Genomic DNA, 18,666 nt, shown 5'->3' on the forward strand with positions numbered 1-18,666 from the left:
TATGTATCTCAAGCTCATAAAACGTTAGTTATGGGTGCTTCAAATTGGGAAGATGGCTTGTATAAAGAGAAATAGTATGTAGAGGGACAGTATACATTACCGCTCAAAAGTTTTAAAACACTTCAATTTTTCTAGTTATTTTTGATGTTAATACAGTTCAAGTCCAGCAAATAATGTGAAATGCTTAAAAACATAAATGCATAAAGATGTTATGAAATTTTAACCTGAAATGTAACAATAGTCTGAATTCCTGATTTTAACCAAGGGTTTTTTTCAGGGAAGACATCACGAACAGCTGCTCTGCAGCACAGAAAGTAAATCATGGTATGCAATTGGATGCAAACTATTCCTATAGGTGTCTCAACTTTTGTAGGTTACTTTCAAACCCTCTGATTCTTTATAACCAGTGATAGAACTGACTGCATTGCACCCTCTAGGGTAGGATTTTGGTAGTTTTGCTCTTCGGGACTGAGCACATTGCTATCATAATAGCAAGAAAAAGGCAATTAATCAAAGAAGACAGACAGTTATAACTAGCAAAAGTGTAGGTCTGTCCTACAGAGAAATTGCCGAAAAAGCCAACGTGGCAGTCAGTACACCCATAGCAGCAAAAGGCACTTGGAAACTGGAGGAAACTCTGACAGGAAGAGGTCTGGCAGATCAAAAGACACTACAAAATCACATGACAAGTTTTTGAAATTCAACAGTTTGCGTGATCGGCACCTCACAGCCCAAAATCTTTAAGCACAGACTTACGGCAAAAACACATGTGCTAATATGCTCACTGCTACGGAGCATATCAGTGCATGAACCGAGTATTGTTTTTTGTCTGACTATTCAAACTCCCTGCTATAGCATGGGAGTTTGAAAAATAAAGCGGGAAGATAAGTCTTGCCCATCTGTTTAAGCCCTCATGCAGAAAAAAATAAACAAATTTCCATTTCAACTGTGAAGACAAGACTTCTATCTGTGGATTTGACAGAGTATCAGTAAGAAAGACACTGCTAAGATTGCAAAATTAAAAATAAGACTTGTGAGGGCCAAGTGTAGTGGCAACGGGGCGCCTCCATAAGTGTATGCATGCATTTGTCTTGTCAGTGTCTTCTGTGTTGCAAGAATGATGTGTATTGCCTAGCTGCAGCAATGAAGAGTTAACTGCCTGGTATGTGAGCTGACTGTCTGGAAAATGTATCCATTTGTTTGTCATGTGACCTTGTGAGATATAACTGTTTGCAAGGCGTGTGCAAGGTGGTTCTGTTCTGAGTTCTGAGAACTTTCTGGGTTGGAACCATTCTATTCTGGGCCTGAAGCAGAGAGGTATTCAGGAGTTCCACACAGGTACCTTCAACCTGTGTGGTTCGGAATGGAAGCGGCAGAGAGAATAGCCTAATGACTGTCGGAGACTACTACCCCCCAAGAGTTTGCCAGTGTGAACCTGACCATGAATGTGGACTAGTAGAGATTAGAAGAGAGAAGAGAGTGTGGTACCGGGCCAGGACCTACAGATAACTGTGACTGTGGTTTCTCCTGACGTCCTGTGAATTCTCCCTGTCACACCGCCTGTCTAGGAAACTGCTGAACTGTATTTGCTGCTAAAGTTGAGTAAAACAATTGGTCACCCGTCCGTTTCAGGGAGGCCGTGTCTTAAAAAGTACCCGTGTGTGTGGATTTACTCCGACAACCAGGAACTCTCCCACGGAAGCTGCGCGAGAGAGGGTTTACTCTGCCATCTAGGAATTCCCCGCTGCAGAAGAAACAGTGGCGTCATGTGTGACTAAAAGGACCCAGGCAATCACTAAGTGGGTTCCCGTTTATTAACCGGCCCTTGAATGAGTCACCGGTTACCCTCTGGGTAGGAGATGATAGAGCCACCATGACAAGGCCCAAACTCTAACCTGCTGTCTCCTAGGCCGTGGCCCACTTCTCGGTCGCTGCACAACAGCACCTTCAGTGGACTACTGAAGAATGGAAGAAGGTCTTATGGACTGATGAATCAAAAGTTGACATTTTCGATATATCACACAGGGTTTGTGTAAACCACTGACTAAATGAAAGTATGTAACACCAACTGTCAAACATGCAGAAGGAAGCGTGATGGTCTGGGGCTTTTTTGCTGAGTCCAAAGTTGACAAATTGCAGAGTGACTGGCACAATGATTAAAAAGGGCTACCATATCATTTTGATCCGCCATGCAATACCATCTAGCTAGTCAGGGGTTCATAATAGAGCAAGACAATGATCAAAAACATACTTCTAGGTTAAGTCAAAGCTACTTAAGAAGACAAGAAGAAGCTGGTAGGATCCAGAGCATACAATGGCCTACAGAATCTCCAGACCTAAACCCCATTGAACTTGTTTGGGATGAACTGGACAGAAGGGTGAAAGCAAAGCAACCTGCAAGGGCAGCACATTTGTGGGAACTTCTGCAACAATGTTGGGAAGACATTTCTGAATAATATCTGAATGCAGCTGTAGAAAGAATTCCTTGATTATGTAAAGCTGTTATATCAGCTAGAGGGGAGACTGGGAAGAATCAAAAATCTAGACTTAATTTGGTGAAACAAAGTTAATCTATTAATTGTATTCCTCTTAACTTCTTAATTTGTTCTCTGCTTTCATTTAAACGTTCATTTGAGACATTAAACTCTATAAGTATTGATACAAAGTGGGAAAAATTAAGGTGTTCTAAAACTTTTGACCAGTAGTGTGTAGACAGGTACAATAGGAGGAGAGTATATAAAGAGATAATGTATAGAAGAGATAAAGTATAGAGGGACAGTATATAGAGATAGTATATAGAGGAGAGAGTGAATAGAGGGACAGTACGTGTATATAGAGATAGAATAGATGGACAGCATATAGAGAGGTGGTATGTAGCGAGACAGTATGTAGACAGTATATAGAGAGACAGTGTATAAAGTGTTAGTAGACAGATATATGGTATATAGAGGTTCAGTATATAGAAAGTAATTATACAGATTGACGGTATGTAAAGAAATGGAATAGAGGGATTGTATACAGAGGGATAGCTAAGAGGGGAATAATTCCTTTAGGATGAGGGCTTCAAATAACTTTTACCGTTTATTGTATTATGTTTTCCATTCAGGTGTTGTAATACTGTATCTATTACATTAGGTTATAAGATACATCAAAATATGTACAAACGTTTTCTGACAGCTGTAGTTACATTATATACAGAATGGTACTTTTATTAGAGACCCCGGCTCTTTCATGATTGGCGCTTCCCTGTATGGAAAATCTCCCCATGACCCCGGAGTGGGGCATAAGATCACCTGACAAGTTTCTATGAATCATTTTCAGTGTGAATCCACATGAGATGGGAAAATCCAGCGATCTGAGCGATTTCCAACGAGGTCCGGTCATAGTTGCTAGACTAGCTGGGGCCAGGATTTTATTGCCAACGTTGTTGGTCATTCTCATGCAACAGTGTGGAGAGTATACAGAGAATACATTGCTTGAGGAAAAACGTCCAGTGAAAGTGCATCCTGTAGATGGAAATAACTTGTCACCGAAAGGGGTCGTAGGAGGATGTCAAGAATAGTTCTGATGAAAAGGTGCTGCACTATCTAGCAGACCAGGATTTCACTTTCAACCTCGTGAGGTTTCCTCAGGTAGTGGTGTGGATAGTACGTATACAGAGAATGGTGTGATTGAGGACAAAGGGGGATGGAAACAACTTGTTGATGAAAGGGGTCAGAAGAGGATGTCAGGAATCATTCCAAGAAACAGGCTGTGCACAGTGAAGCAACCTGTGGCCAAGTACAACACTGGAGCTCCAAATAAAGTCTCTGAATGCACAAGTCATCAATTCTTAGCATAGATGAGTTAATAGCTGTCAACCAGATCCAGCGCCATTGTGTCTAAGAGAAACAGAAAGGTGAGACTCCAGGGGGACGAAGAGAGCAAATATTGGATCACTGAGCAGTAGAAAAACATCCCCTGGTCAGTTGGATCCAGTTCTGTTGCACCGTGCTGATGGGAGGCCAGAATTTGGCGCAGGCAACATGAATCAATGACCTTTCTTGTAAGTCTGATGGAGGCGCAGTAATGGTGTGGGGAAGGTTTTCTTGGCCCACCCTGGGTCCTCTGATACCTGTGGATGGACACCACACCGAATTACTGCAGGCCAAAGGAGCTCCAACATACTACTAGATGGGGGGCTCTAATAAAGTAGGCATTCAGCATATGTTCGAATAGGCAATATGGAAAAATATTTTTTTATTGAAACCCCTATAAGTAGTCTTTTCAAAAAATAATAAAATATATGTACGCTGCTTTAAGAAGTTGGGCTCAGGTCCTTTTCTCTTGGGTCCTTCTAGGGAACTTTTGATCTACAGGGGCTTCAGTCATTCCTAGATAATGAGGAACATTAGTTGATCTTACCGCATCTTTGCCTGCACTGTCACGAAGTACGAGTATAGCGCATATCTATTAGAGTAGTATAACACGCCAGTATCCACCAGCACAGTCCGCTGCTCAGCAGGGTCACTTTTCCGTTTCTAATCACTGCTTCATTAGCTATTGCCGCGTAATTATGAGCTTGAAGAAACCAAGTGAGCTGTAATGAAAACTGATTAATAGCTTGTGAAGGATTCATCCGCGGACCTTGGGGTTATATCATCATATCATATAAATCCAATATGCAGAAACAAGAAGTGCAATATGCCGCGTGAACAAAGTCATTAGGGAGAAAGGTGTAGAGCTTCTTTCCTTGTTAGGATCATTAGGCGACTGCTAGTAGTCCAAGTTCGCAGTTCATTTATAATCATTATTCATATTTAAGTTACATGGCGGAGGGTCTATGACATCACAGAGGGAGCGCCCTCCCTCTGCGAACCTTTTAAATCCTGCAATCAACATTGATTGTGGCATGTAAGGAGTTAACAATCCTTGCTATTGCAGATGGAGGCTGTGGATAGCATGAGATTAACTTCTGAGCCCACTCCGCCCATAGACTGTAACTATATGCCTATTCGCGGGAACACCTTCTCACACAGAGCATATGGGCAGGAAGGGGCTAAGCAATTAAACTTTTGCCTTTGAATACCTAGGTTCTATCTACTGCTATCTAAAACTTAGCAATAATGTTACCTTGTGAGAAATCCATAACAGTAATATTTTGTGAACAATATCAATAACTCTCAACTAATATCAGTACTGACTCATAGTCATAGTTTTATTTGCTGCACAAAATATCTCATTCAACAAACAGAAGGGGTTCAGGCGATGGTCACTTGGTAACAGCCAGGTCAGTCTCTGTTCCCTGCAGCAGGCCTACTGGCTAACTAGTTTTAATCCTTTCGTGGTATGCAGATATAGTGTTCTTTTATGAGGCCGGCCTCACTTACGGTTTTGATGTGCTGGACTTACTGCTACTACCGACCCAAGTAAGGCTGCAACATTGGCCGGGGTTAGTAGAACTCCTCTCTTCTCTGCATCTTTCTCCACTGATACTGTCTTTCTGCAAACACTAGAACCACTGTCTCCAGTCTGCTCAGGCACGGTCTTATGCTACTTCAATTCTGCACCATTCTTTCCGAGGCCTTTTTCTCTACTGTCCCTGTGCACCAGAGAGCAGCCACTTCTTCCTCAATACCGTGCCAACTCGGCCTCCTACGCGGAAAGAAATTGTGCTTTTTATGTGAGATGGTGTCCATGGAGCGTGCTCAGTTCCACTGCACCATTTGGCACACATTTTGGTGCACAAAGCAATTTTGCAACAATTTTTGGCACCTTTCCCAATTCATCCGCAAGGCGAGATTAATACTTTATGGTGAGTCCCTTACATATGTATGGAGGTATTCTGTACCAGAAGCATACTGTACCAAGCCTTCCTGTTCCAATTTAGATAGCTATAAGATCTTTATGCCCAGCAGGACGGCCTCTGCCATGTGCATGAACCCTTAGGATGTGCTTACATCACACTTGCGATTCATGTTCAGTGTACATGATGGGAGCACTTTTCAAACTATAAACAGATGTTCCCATAGACCATCATTGGCCACATGTATGCAGTTACTGTATAGGGACAATCGATAACTGCACCTGTCCAAAAAGGATGGCCCCTTATTTATTTTTTTTACTTTTTGATGTGACAATTGGGAAAAGATTATTTTCCATTGACCATGGCAATGTGTAATAATTTACTATGTTATTGCATTATGATGTATTTCAGGCTGCCTATTAAGGCCTTAACACTACAGGATGTACATTTACGTCCTGTAAGTTCAGGGTATGCATGGATGTATTTACAGCTGACACCTGCCTGCAGCAGCTCCGATCAGCAGCGCCGCTCGTCGCAGCTGTTAAACGTTTAAATGCTGCAGTTAATTCTGACAGCTGCATTTAAATGCCCCCATGGATGTTCAGGGGTCCCACAGTGCCCGCTCGATAAGATCGCCAGTTGTCATGGCAGGGGGACCCTATGAAAGGCCCCATGGCTGCCTTTGCAGATTACCTATGAAGCCATGCCTTGGAAGAAACCATGGCTTGATAGATTACCTGTCAGATGGCGGTAATGTAATGCTATGGCATTACATCACATTGCAGTGGAGATCAAAGCATCGCAAGTTCTTGTCCCCTCTAGGAACTAAAAAGAACTGTAAAAATGTGTTTATTAATTATTTTAAAAAATAGTTAAAAAGTTTAAATAAACTTTAAAAAGTTAATAAAAGTAAAAAAAAAAAAAAAGAAAAACTTTTGCCATATTTATAATCAAAGAATCTAAATAATAAAACCAAAAACATATTTGGTACCTAGAAAAGTCCGATCTATCAATGTAACGGTATTATTTACCCCGCATGACGAACGTTGCCAGAAAGAAAAAATAATGCCAGAATTGCGGGGGGGTTTTTTTGGTCACCCCATCTACAAGAGAAATTGTAATTAAAAAGCGATTAAAAAGTCATATATGCTCCAAAATGGTAGCAACAGAAACTACAGGATGTCCTGCAAAAAACAAGCCCTCGTACTGCTATGTTGACGGAAAAATAAAAAAGTTACGGCTGTCAGAAAATGGCGACAGAAAATAATTTAAAAAAAATTAAATATCTTTGGAAAAAGATAAAAGCAGTACGGCCAAAAAAAAAATCTGTATACATTTGCTATTGGAATAGAATAAAATGATTTTTGTTGCAGTGTTTACGCCGTAGAAACAAGACCCACCCAAAGAGGTCGAAATTTAGATTTTTTTTTTCCGTTTCACTCCACTTAGAATTTTTTTAACGTTTTTCAGTATATTATATGGTACATTACATTGTGTCATTAAAATATACGACTTGTCCCACAAAATACAAGCCCTCAGACAGCGACGTCGATAGATAAATAAAAGAGCACTACTCGCTCGAGTAATGTGCCTTAGCGAGTATACTCGCTCATCTCTATTAAAGACCTGTCACAGGTACATCCCCAAATAGACAAACCATCACGGCAGCCCAGCACATAGCTTACTTAGATCGGTGTAAGAAAATAAATGTGCCTTGTGATATCTCAGGCGATAAGGCGTTACGATCGGGGGATATGAGGAATGATTTGTGCTTTATCATTATTACGCATTGCCATTGTCAGGATGTCAGCAGAGCTGCGCTAGAAGAACGGAGCATCTGTGTGGACTGATGTACGATAAGGGGAGAAATAGAAATGTAAAACTGCAGCATGAGCGGAAAATAAATGAATACGTAAAACGTGCCCGAGAAGAGAATTGGGAAGGGCAGACATGTCTGTGACACAAAGGTTAAAGAAAAGAAGTGATTCATGCACAAGGTGGCGAATTTATCATCACGGGAACTTTTGATGCCACTTTTCTGACAGCTTTTCTTTTTTTTTTCTCCAGCTTAAAGATGCAGCAGATTTATAAAATGTCGCACAATGTTGATAAATTTGTTGCATCTTTAAAGGGGTTATCTGCTTACCAGACAACATTTCCTCTATGAGTCCTGCTGGGCTAAAATAACCATCCGCTGCTGCAGCCCAATGGTGGTCCGGATGTTTGTTGGGGAAGATGATGTCACCAGTTGTCACCTGACTGCTGTCACTTTAGACAACGATCGCCATGAGGACAGTGGAGCTGCAGCACTGGATCATGGGGGATGAGGACAGGTAAGTACTGGTCTTTCTGTTTTAGCACACACAGCTAGACCTATAGTGGAAAGGTTCTGGTAACCGGACAACCCTATTAAATATGTATCCAGTCACTTTGTACATCACCCAGCTACGGGATTGAGATTGGAAAAGTAGCATGTCGTAAATATCTCTAAAAACCTAACTCCTTTCAAACCCCGCCCCCTTTTCTAGACACTTTTGAAGAGTGAAGTAAGAGGTTAAACATGATCTTTTTAGCGTAAATTTGTTTTTTGCATAGTTTTTAATTTTTACAGTCATGTATCCTTATCCCTCTGTCCATCTATCTATGAATGTGGCCAAGTTTATGCACTTCACAAGATCAGGCGGTCATGACAGCCACCGGTAACTGTTACAATAACAGCTCTAATCATTGGAGCTGTTTAAATGCAGCTGTCAAAGCTAAAGTCCAAACAGCAAGAAGAGGGACCCCTTTCCACTCACCATTGGCATCCCCTGAAGAGTCTTAGGGCTGCAATGCATAGATACCTATCAAGCATATGATAGACAACATTATAAAATCGCTATATACTGCAATACTGAAGTATTGCAGTACATAGTGCAAACAATCAAATGATCACAAGTTCAAGTCCTCTACGGGAACTAAATGAAAGTATAAAAAAAAATAAAATAAAGTTGTAACAGTAAAAGAATAAATGAGCAAAAGTTAAAAAAAAAAACGCTATTTGTTGTTTTATCCCTAAAAAAACGAAACAATTAAAATATCCCATATATTTGGTATCAACATGAATGTAGAAGTCTGAATATTAAAATATTGTAATATTTATCCTGCACGGTGAAGGGTGTTAAAAAAAATGGACAGAAAGTCAGAATTGCGTTATTTTTTTTTCCTTTACGGTATCCCAGCTCCCAAAAAGTTTGAATAAAAAAATTATCAAAAAGGCCTATGTTTCAGGCCATGGCCTGGATGGAGACTGGAGTGGTTGCAAGTCTCTAAGCTCTGAAAGAGAGGGGGACATATAAAAGCTACTAAAAGCACCAGGAGGACAGGAACCAACCCAAGCAGCTGGAGAAAAGATTGCCCAGAATGATGGCTACAGAAAAAAAGGCAAAAACGGGCCCCAGCGGCTCACAACTTTCTTCACGGTACTTGCCAGTGGAGGAGAAAAGGAGGAGAGGGCAGCCAGTGCGCACCGCAAGGAGTAGAGACCAGTCGGAACGGCAGCTCGGGAGGACACTTCTAAACAAGTGCAGGGTATGAGACCTCTCCTGACCCTTCACTCCCAGAACCCAGTGAATTAACTCACCCGACAGCAACGGGGAGTCCACGAACGCATAGAGGCAGGGTGTCACATTCAGGGACATCCAAGATGGCGCCTGCTCCCTCTCCCCGCACTGATTCTCACGCCACACAGTTGCAGCATACCACATCAGCAGAGGAACATAAAGGCCTCGCACAAAGGTCTCATTCCCCAGATAGAGAACTTGGGATTAGCAACACAGAGGCTTTGAATGAGGATACTGAAGACCCTTTACTGAATATACGATGCTCAGAGCAAGCAGAATCAGAGCTATTTATTAAGGAAATGATCCTGGCTCTAACGGGATCTCTTCAAACGCATATATCAACCTTCTCAGCCTCAATGAACACTTCCATGGCAGAAATAGGGAACAGAGTGGACCATTTGGAGAGTAAAATGGAGGAAGTCACGACATCACATAATGAGCTAATAGATGCGCACTACAATGTGGTGGACGAGATGGAAGCTCTCAGAACTAAAGTGGCAGATATGGAAGATAGAAATAGGCGCAACAATATAAAGATACGAGGAATAGCAGAATCAGTCCCTCAGTCTGCCTTAATAGCAGATATCCAGCAATTAATGAAATACCTACTGCCAAAGTCCACACTAGAGGAAAGAATAATAGACAGAGCGCACAGACTACCCCGACCCAGAACGGTACCAAACCACTTGCCCAGAGATTCGATAGTGCAAATCCATTTTCTTCACAACAAGGAAGCTATGATGCATGCGATTAGGAAAAAAGCACTGAGAGAAAACAAGATCCCGTACAAATGGGGATTTCCGCCTAAATTGATTGTTTCCAAAGACAAATTCATATTATACAAATACCTGAAGAGGGTGAGAAGCTTTTAAAAAATTGGAATATCCGAGTGACCAGCTCGAACTCTTTAACACGTTTGTCACCGGAATGGGCAATAAACTCTAACTGCTGAACATTAGATTAAAATGGAAAGTATTTTGACCACTTTGTTCATTGTTCGCCTGTAAGAGGAGAAACTTCCGCCTAGTTTCAAAGTCTACAGAAGGCCTAATTCTTGTAACGGCCGGACTGTTTTCCTCCAAAAAAGACGTCCTTTCTACAAGAGACGTACAAGTGCCTTGATGAAGGAGGCTGATATTTTGTTCTCCTAAAGTTCTTTTCCATTCCATGATACCTCTGCTCTTGATAAACCCCTTGATACCCAATTTTTTTCCAACAGAACCGAAACACAATTTTGAGACTTATGAGCAACAGATCTATTATTCTCAGAATACACAGTATGTCGAGTTTAGAATTCATGATGTAAATGCAAAGCGCCAATACAAGAACCCACCATGAGCACAAAGGTGAGGATCCAGTGGTCAAAGTGCACATTGGCATCAATGAACAAAGAGTGTTCTTTGCTCGGAGGACCGTGACTGCAAATATCTTCCTGAAAGAGGAATTCCAGGCCTTATTTATGGGAAAGGGGGGTCTCCTTTGAGGGAATTTCCCTATGAAGTAAGTGTTTTCCTACATACTCTTCACCACATCTCCCATCCATTAAGAAGCGCAGAAACAAAAACACCCCCCTTTTTTTGTTCTCTCTTACATCAAAGTGAAGAGGGGGGATGAGTGTCCAAAACCTTAAGGCCTCCTTCCCACGAACGGATTTACGCCGCGTAAATCCGCGGCAAAAATCTGCTGCGTTGCCCCCTGCTATTAGGTTCTATTGAACCTAATAGCACAATGCTCACGGTGCGGAATTCCACCGCGGAATTTCGCACCGTGAAATCTCCCGTCCTCACCCGCAGCATGTTCTATTTGCTGCGGGTGTACGCGCTGACGGCTTCCATTGCAGTCAATGGAAGCCGTCCGTTCACGCTATCTCCCGCTGCAACCAGCGGAAGATAGCGTGAAAAAACGCTTCCCCGCCTACCGCCGCGCGTCATATGACGCGGCCGGCGCGTCACGTGACACGGCTGGCCGCGTCATGTGACGCGGTGGGCGTGTCACATGACGCAACGGCGGTGGGCGGGGAAGCGTCTTCACGCTATCTTCCGCTGGTAAGTATGGGGTCTCTGGGGGGCGCCGTGATGGAATATTACGCGGCGGAGCCCGTCACGCTCGTGTGAAGCCGACCTAAGGCGTACTATAGAGCCAATCTAATACAACAAATCCGGTCCTGGGGCTTCCCTAAAGAAGCCATAAATTGGCCAGCAAATGAAAAATACTTAGGAGGTGGCTGGGATCTCCGGTCAATACTACTAGCGGCATCACTCAATCCAAGCAGACATCTATCAAACTGCCCTACTATTAAGGCCTCAATTGAGGCGTGGAACTACCTAATAAAAATCTCCAAATCCCACTCCCCCAGATGTCAAGTACCTATCCCAATAGAGACCCTAGAACTTCTAATCCCTAACTTAACAATCAAAGCTTGGAGACAGAAGGGAATACATTTAATTTCAGACATACAGGATAACTTAGAACTAAAACCATTTGAAAAGCTATGTAAGGAAAATGGTCTCACTAGATACGAATTATTCCAATACTGGAAAATTAAAGGTATTATGACATTCCAATTACAACTTACACTAACGCTACCCGTTTACATGTATAATTTCTTATTTACCCCGGATATGCCAACACTACGTATGAAAAATGTATACAATATCTTTAACGGTGAAGCTGAGGAGGGGGGAATCACTTTTTTTTTTTTAAAAAGCCCACCTTCTTAGCTGAGAAAAAGACTTGAAAACCACACACCACTTAGCCCAATGGGTTAAAGCTTTTAGATGGGCATATAAAGTACCGTTTCTGCAAGCTCACTGGAAGTACCACAAGATGATACAAGGTATAAGACTGGCTAGACTCTTCCAGGGGACCCCCAGTACATGCTGGCAGGGCTGTTGGGAAATAGGTTCCCTTCTTCATATATTCTGGGAGTGCCCCTCTTTTCTCCCCTTTTGGAAATCAGTATTCGTGGTAATCTCCCAAATCATGAGTTTAAAAATTAAACCAAAACCACAAATGTCCATTTTGCTGCTGGGTGTAGAAGAATTTCCCTCAAAATGCAGGAAGATTATTGCACACATCTCTGCCAATGCTAAATTGTTGATAGCAAGAGAGTGGAAATCCCCTAATGTACCCTCAATCCAAATGTAATGAATATGACCTCTGAGCTTAAACTATTTGCCTTAAGACAGGACAGAATGCAAACCTATGAAGAAACCTGGCAGCCTTGGCTAAATGGTGTTTGCAAAGCATTAGTTTAACAATGGATAATAGTTAAGAAATTATATCTTTGATTTATTGATAAAAAAAGTATGTAAAGAAAGACTAATTGTTGGGTCTTGGAATGTGTAGGCTCTGGAATGTAGCTTTCCCCCTTCCCCTCCCTCTCCTCACCACCCTAATCCTTATTGCTTCCTAGTTTCATGTTTATGTTTGTTATGTAAGAAGAAAATATGAAAACAGGTTTGCAACATGAATATAAGCTGTAAAATTTATTGTCGCTATATGTAAACTGTCTGTCAGGGAGTGCTGCTGGGATCTGTAGTATTAAGGTTCCTAGCAGCACAGCTCCACAGGTGAGGGTTAATTGAGCTGGCTGGGTGTGGTATTCTCTAGCAGCCAATCTCCTTTAGCCTGCAGCATATATAAACCCAGCCCCTGTCAGTAGTTGATGCTGGTCTTTGTATTATTTGGATGTATCTGTTTTGTGCCCACTCAGAGCTGTGTTTGCATGTTGGTCTGTTGTGACGCTCTGCTTCCCTAAAGTTGATATGCAGATCCCCTCTTTCCTTTCCCTGACAGGTGCGGCCTCCAGACGTCTTATGTCTCATATGTGTGTCAGTTGGTGCATCCCTGACACAGTTCCCTATGTCAGCTTGGTTGTCTATTCCCCTGGTATGAGGACACTTATAGACTTGCTGTGGATTTTCATCTGTGTGCACGTGAGCTCTGGGTGGAGTCCATGTAGGCACTACCTGTTGTAGTCTGGTGGGAGCAGTCCTGTTCTGTGCTTATTCTGTCTCTGTTTGTGGTGTGAACATGTTCTATGTATGGTGACTGCAGGAAAAGTTGGTGTTGCAGCTTGCTGTGTGACCTGTGTCTGGTGCCCCTGGACTCGTGGTTAGTGTAGGGACTAGTGGTATAGACAGGAGCTGTGACGTGGCCTGCTTGCTTCCATATTTTGATCAAAATGTCAGCTAATCCTGGTATTTATAGCTTATCATTTGCTACTAGTGTTTGCTGCTGTATGGTGTGATTCCGGCTCTGTGTGTCAGCTTACTCTGTCCAGTTGACCCTGTCATGTGGCATGTATAGGAGTCCTGTTCTGGTGGCGTGGCTCCTAGGAGCAGCTAGGGCTCAGATCCAAAGACCGCTGGGCCGCCCTTTGTTGGGGCGATGCCCCCGCTTAGGTAGGGTCATGTCATCCTCCCTGTAGCACAGAGCCAGTTGTCTGAAACCCGTGTGTATCTGTTCTTGGTCTCGACCGTGTGGGCCCTGTGTTTATTAGCCCACACGATCGTAACACTGAAAGCAGTGGGTTGAAATATAAGCCCTTCCCTAAAAGTCATCCCTAGCTGTGAAAAAAAGTTTTTAAAAAAATCATACTCACCTAGAAGAGCTGTCTGGCTCTTCTCCCCAGCACAGTAGTCTTCTTCTGTGTTCTGGAGGCAGGGGATTAAAAAATCTAGTCTTATTGGCTGAGCACTTAACCAATCACAGGCAGCGCTCAGCTGTTATTCAATGAGTGCTCAGTAGAGATGAGCGAATGTACTCGTTTCGAGTAATTACTTGATCGAGCACCGCGATTTTCGAGTACTTCCGTACTTGGGTGAAAAGATTCGGGGGGGCGCCGGGGGGCGGGGGGAGGCATGGCAGAGTCGGGGGTAGCAACAGGGAACAGGGGGGAGCTCTCTCTCTTCCTCTCCCCCCCACTCCCCGCTGCAAACCCCACTCACCCCCGGCGCCCCCGAATCTTTTCACCCAAGTATGGAAGTACTCAAAAATCGCGGCGCTCGGGCGAAAAAGGGGCATGTCCGAATAGGTTCGCTCATCTCTAGTGCTCAGCCAATCAGATCAGCGCTTTCTGGGGGCGGAGATTTTTCAATTCATTCAATTTATTCATTCATTTCAGTGGATCCTCCTGAGATAGCCAAGTTGACTATGTTCAGTGGTGCCATTGAAGTGAACGGAGCAGTGATGCGCATGCATGTCTTCCCACTGCCATTCACTTCAGGACTAAGCTACAGCTGGGGTGTTGCATGCCAGGTAAAACCTGCCATGAGATAAGACTTTTCATACATTTGCCACATCTAGCAGCAAGTACCTATCCAATGTGCAACAGCGACATAAAGAGCATTGCGTAATAATAATAGAATTCATACAGCCGCAGAACTTAGTTCTCGCTCCTTCAGATGAGTAATGCTCTTCAGATAATGACGGCGCATGTAAATGTGTAAATGTATCATTAAAAGTGTCTTTTTACCTTTTCCAGCTATCAACTCCCCGCTGTTAACTTTACGTTTAGATGAATATGGATATTCGAAACACAACGGAATATAATTGCACGCAACAACTATCGAAAGGGATTGCGAGCACGATTCTCATCTCCCTCAGTCTGTCCGCCCTGACATTGATGACGACTGCAATAAACTCTCTGGTAATTGCTGCAATAATTGTGACCCGGAAGCTTCATCATCCCGCCAACTATTTGATATGTTCCCTGGCGGTGACGGATTTTCTGGTCGCTGTCTTGGTGATGCCTTTCAGCATTATGTACATTGTGAAGGAAACTTGGGTGATGGGTCAAGCAGTATGTGACATCTGGTTAAGCGTAGACATCACTTGTTGCACATGTTCAATACTGCACCTCTCAGCTATTGCATTGGATCGTTATAGAGCTATTACCGATGCTGTGGAGTACGCCAGAAAGCGAACACCCCAGCGTGCTGCCTTCATGATTGCCGTAGTGTGGATCCTTTCTATATTCATATCTATGCCGCCGTTGTTCTGGCGGCACCAAAGCAAGACTCGTGACGATGAGTGCATCATCAAACACGACCACATTGTTTTTACTATTTATTCTACGTTTGGCGCCTTTTATATCCCGTTGGCGTTAATACTTATCCTTTATTACAAAATCTATAGAGCTGCTAAGTCCCTATATCACAAAAGGAACGTGAGCCGCTGCGAAAGAGAACAAAACGGGCAAGTTCTTCTAGACGCTTGCGGGAAAAGTTCTACTTTTTGTATGGCGGAGAAGTCTATCTCGGACCACTCGACGGACTTTGAGAAGATTCATATCACCATTCGGAACCCAAGAGCTGAAATGAGACACGAAAAAAAAATCCGGAGGAAGCAAAAAATATACTGCAATAGGGAACGCAAAGCTGCCACCACCTTGGGCTTAATCTTGGGCGCGTTTGTCATTTGTTGGCTTCCGTTCTTTGTGAAGGAAGTTATTGTAAATATATGTGATGCATGTTATATCTCGGACGATATGTCCAATTTCCTCACGTGGCTTGGATACCTCAACTCCTTAATTAACCCTCTGATCTATACCATCTTCAATGAAGACTTTAAGAAGGCGTTTCAGAAACTAATTCGATGTAGACATTATCTATGAAGAGTCGTTACTTGAAAGGTTTCCTTTAAGTTGTGTTTCTTTTCTGTAAAACCATATTACGCTACAGAACGATTAAACTGAGCCCAACGATGGTCTACTAGATTTTCTTATGCTATAGTGATCAAATACTTTTACATTACCTGTTATTATGCTGCTGTTCATTCACTTATGGTGCCTTGCAAAAGTATTCACACCACCACTTGGTGTTTCCTGTTTTTGTTGCATTACAACCTGGAATTAAAATGGAGTTTTGGGGGGTTCGTACCACAACATGCCGACCACTTTGAAGGTGCAAAATATCTTTTACTATGACCCAAACAAGAATTAAGACAAAAAGCAGAATTTTAATGTATCTATCCACTCCCTGAAAGTCGATACTTTGTGGAGCCACCTTCTCTCTTGGGGTTTGTCCATTAGCTCAACACATCTACACAATAGGGTTTTTGCCTATTCTTCGGAGCAAAACTGCTTGAACTCCTTCCCATTGGATGGTTGTGTTGGTGTCCAGCAGTCTTCACATCATGCTATAGATTCTCGATTGAAGTCAGGTCTGGGCTTTGATTAGACAATTCCAAGACCACACAAATTGGGGAGTGCTTAGCATTAGGAGACATGGATGCATACGGCCAATAATGTTTACTATAGTTTACTCCAGGAACTGGGATAGATTATAGGAAAAAATCTTCAACATCTCGGAGCTGGTGTAGGCTTTCATCTGACGCACAGAGGTGCCACCAAATGAAACATGTATTAAAGGGGTTTTCAGTGACTACAGTATTGATAACCTATCCTCAGCATAGGTCATCAATAGTTGATTGGCAGGGGTCCGTTGCTCAGGATCCCCACCGCTGTCACTTCAATCAGCTGATCAGCGGACCCCCACGATCAACTATTGATCCCCTATCCTTAGGATAGGTCATCAGTAGTTTAGTCCTGAAAACAATATTTAAGAGGCTTGTGCCTTTTAATATAGTTGTCACAAATGGTTGGGTGCAGGCTTTACTTAGAGCAGCCTATGAAACATCAGTCTAAAAGTGAACCTCCATCCCAGTTTCACATCTCTGTCAGATAGGACAGATTTTTTTCCAGAATCACCCTGTACTTATTTCCATCCCTCTTCCATTATACTGGCCAGTCCTCTCCCCTTCCCCGTGATGCAGCCAATAGTGCTATTCACAGTGGGAATACTGTTCTTGGGGTCATAGGAAGTGTTGGGTTTGCATCACAAATAGCGATTCCCATTATGGTCAAAAGTTTAGTTTAAGGCCCCCTGTCACCGAGCACTGCGGGAGCCGCCGCCTGGGAGCAGGAGCCGCAGGCGAATCTCGACCGGTCAGCCTAATCTGATAGATAGACTGACCGCGGAGAATCAGGGCAATTCGCAGCATGCCGTCACTTTTTAGTGATCCAAAACCAGGAGCGGGTCCAAAATACGGAAGACATGCAAATCTTTCCATTATACTTTCTCTCCACTTCTGGTTTTAGCTCACGAAGAACTGAACATAAAAACTGCCGTGTGAAAGCACCCAAAGTCTTATCTAAGCAAAGAACTTTCCTCCATGTGTTGGGGAGTCGTCCACTTGCTGTTTCGTAAACAGGAAATGTTTTTTCTAATGTTTTTCTTTCAGCAGTGGCCTTTTTCTGGACACTCTTCCATAAAGCTCGCTCTGTACAGCATATGGCTTATCCACATCAGCATTTGTGATTCCATTAGGAACCTCCATTGCCGAAATTCCAGTAAAAAAGCAGGAAGAAATAGTACAACATACTGCATTATTTCTTTCTGTAAAATGCATGACGCTGAACAAACCCAATTATTGTCCATGGTGTCCGTTCTGTGCCATTTGGTTCCGTCATATGATGGTTCAGTTCAGACACTGGGTAGTATTTTCCTGCTCCATAATGAAGCAAGAAGGCGAAACACAAAAGTACCAATGTGAACGAGCCCTAATAATGCTCCTATGGACCGATCCTTCCATCTCCACTGTAACTCTTTGGAGCCCCTTCAGATTTATGGTTGGTGTCCACATTGGTCCATGCCCAGTCTGGGAGTATTGGTGGGCGGCATACTCTTGTGCCATATTCTTTCAGTGTTGGTATGATGGATGTAATGGTGCTCTTTAGGAATTTTCAGATGCCGCTCCATAACTTGGTCTCTGACCTGCTTGGAGAGCTCCTTGGACTTCATGAGCAGGGGGTTGGACCCAATGACCCTGGAGGTCCCTTCCAACTCTACCATTCTATGATTCTATGTTTATTCTGACATCATGTGACACTTAGGATCTGTTCACATCACTGTTATGGGAGCACCAAAACTGAATCCACTGGCTGATCGGATCCATCTTATAACGGAACCAAACCAAACAGACACTATTGACTACAATGGGGTTGTTCAGCTTCTGTCCTTCTACAGCATGCTACACCACCTTGTCCTAAATTTAAACAGAAGTCAGTGATGTTGGCTCAGAAAGGAGCCCCGGATGCTCATGTGAACATAACCCTAGGCGGTGATTCTAGGGCACAACTCGAATTGCACAGCACACAGACACTCCGTCCGTGGGACACTGCACATTATTTGTCGTATTCTCGTACAAGGCTCACTCAAAAATAGGACATTTAGCGAATTTCTAAACTCGGTGGGCCTGAAAAATCGCCCTTGA

The 18,666-nt window shown here is 43.0% G+C and overlaps 1 protein-coding gene across 1 annotated transcript in view; it reads left to right on the plus strand.

Annotated features, from left to right (window-relative positions):
• The window catches only part of HTR1F (5-hydroxytryptamine receptor 1F), a 223,240-nt gene extending 206,415 nt beyond the window's left edge, over positions 1–16,825 (plus strand). The window contains exon 4 of the mRNA XM_066599147.1: positions 14,876–16,825. Coding sequence (XP_066455244.1) covers positions 14,909–16,006 — 1,098 coding nt within the window. The 5' untranslated portion in view covers positions 14,876–14,908 and the 3' untranslated portion in view covers positions 16,007–16,825. The remainder of the gene's footprint in view (positions 1–14,875) is intronic.
• The last annotated feature ends 1,841 nt before the right edge of the window (positions 16,826–18,666 follow it).

The sequence above is a fragment of the Eleutherodactylus coqui genome, chromosome 4 (assembly GCF_035609145.1).
Source record: "Eleutherodactylus coqui strain aEleCoq1 chromosome 4, aEleCoq1.hap1, whole genome shotgun sequence".
Classification (NCBI taxonomy): Eukaryota; Metazoa; Chordata; class Amphibia; order Anura; family Eleutherodactylidae; genus Eleutherodactylus; species Eleutherodactylus coqui.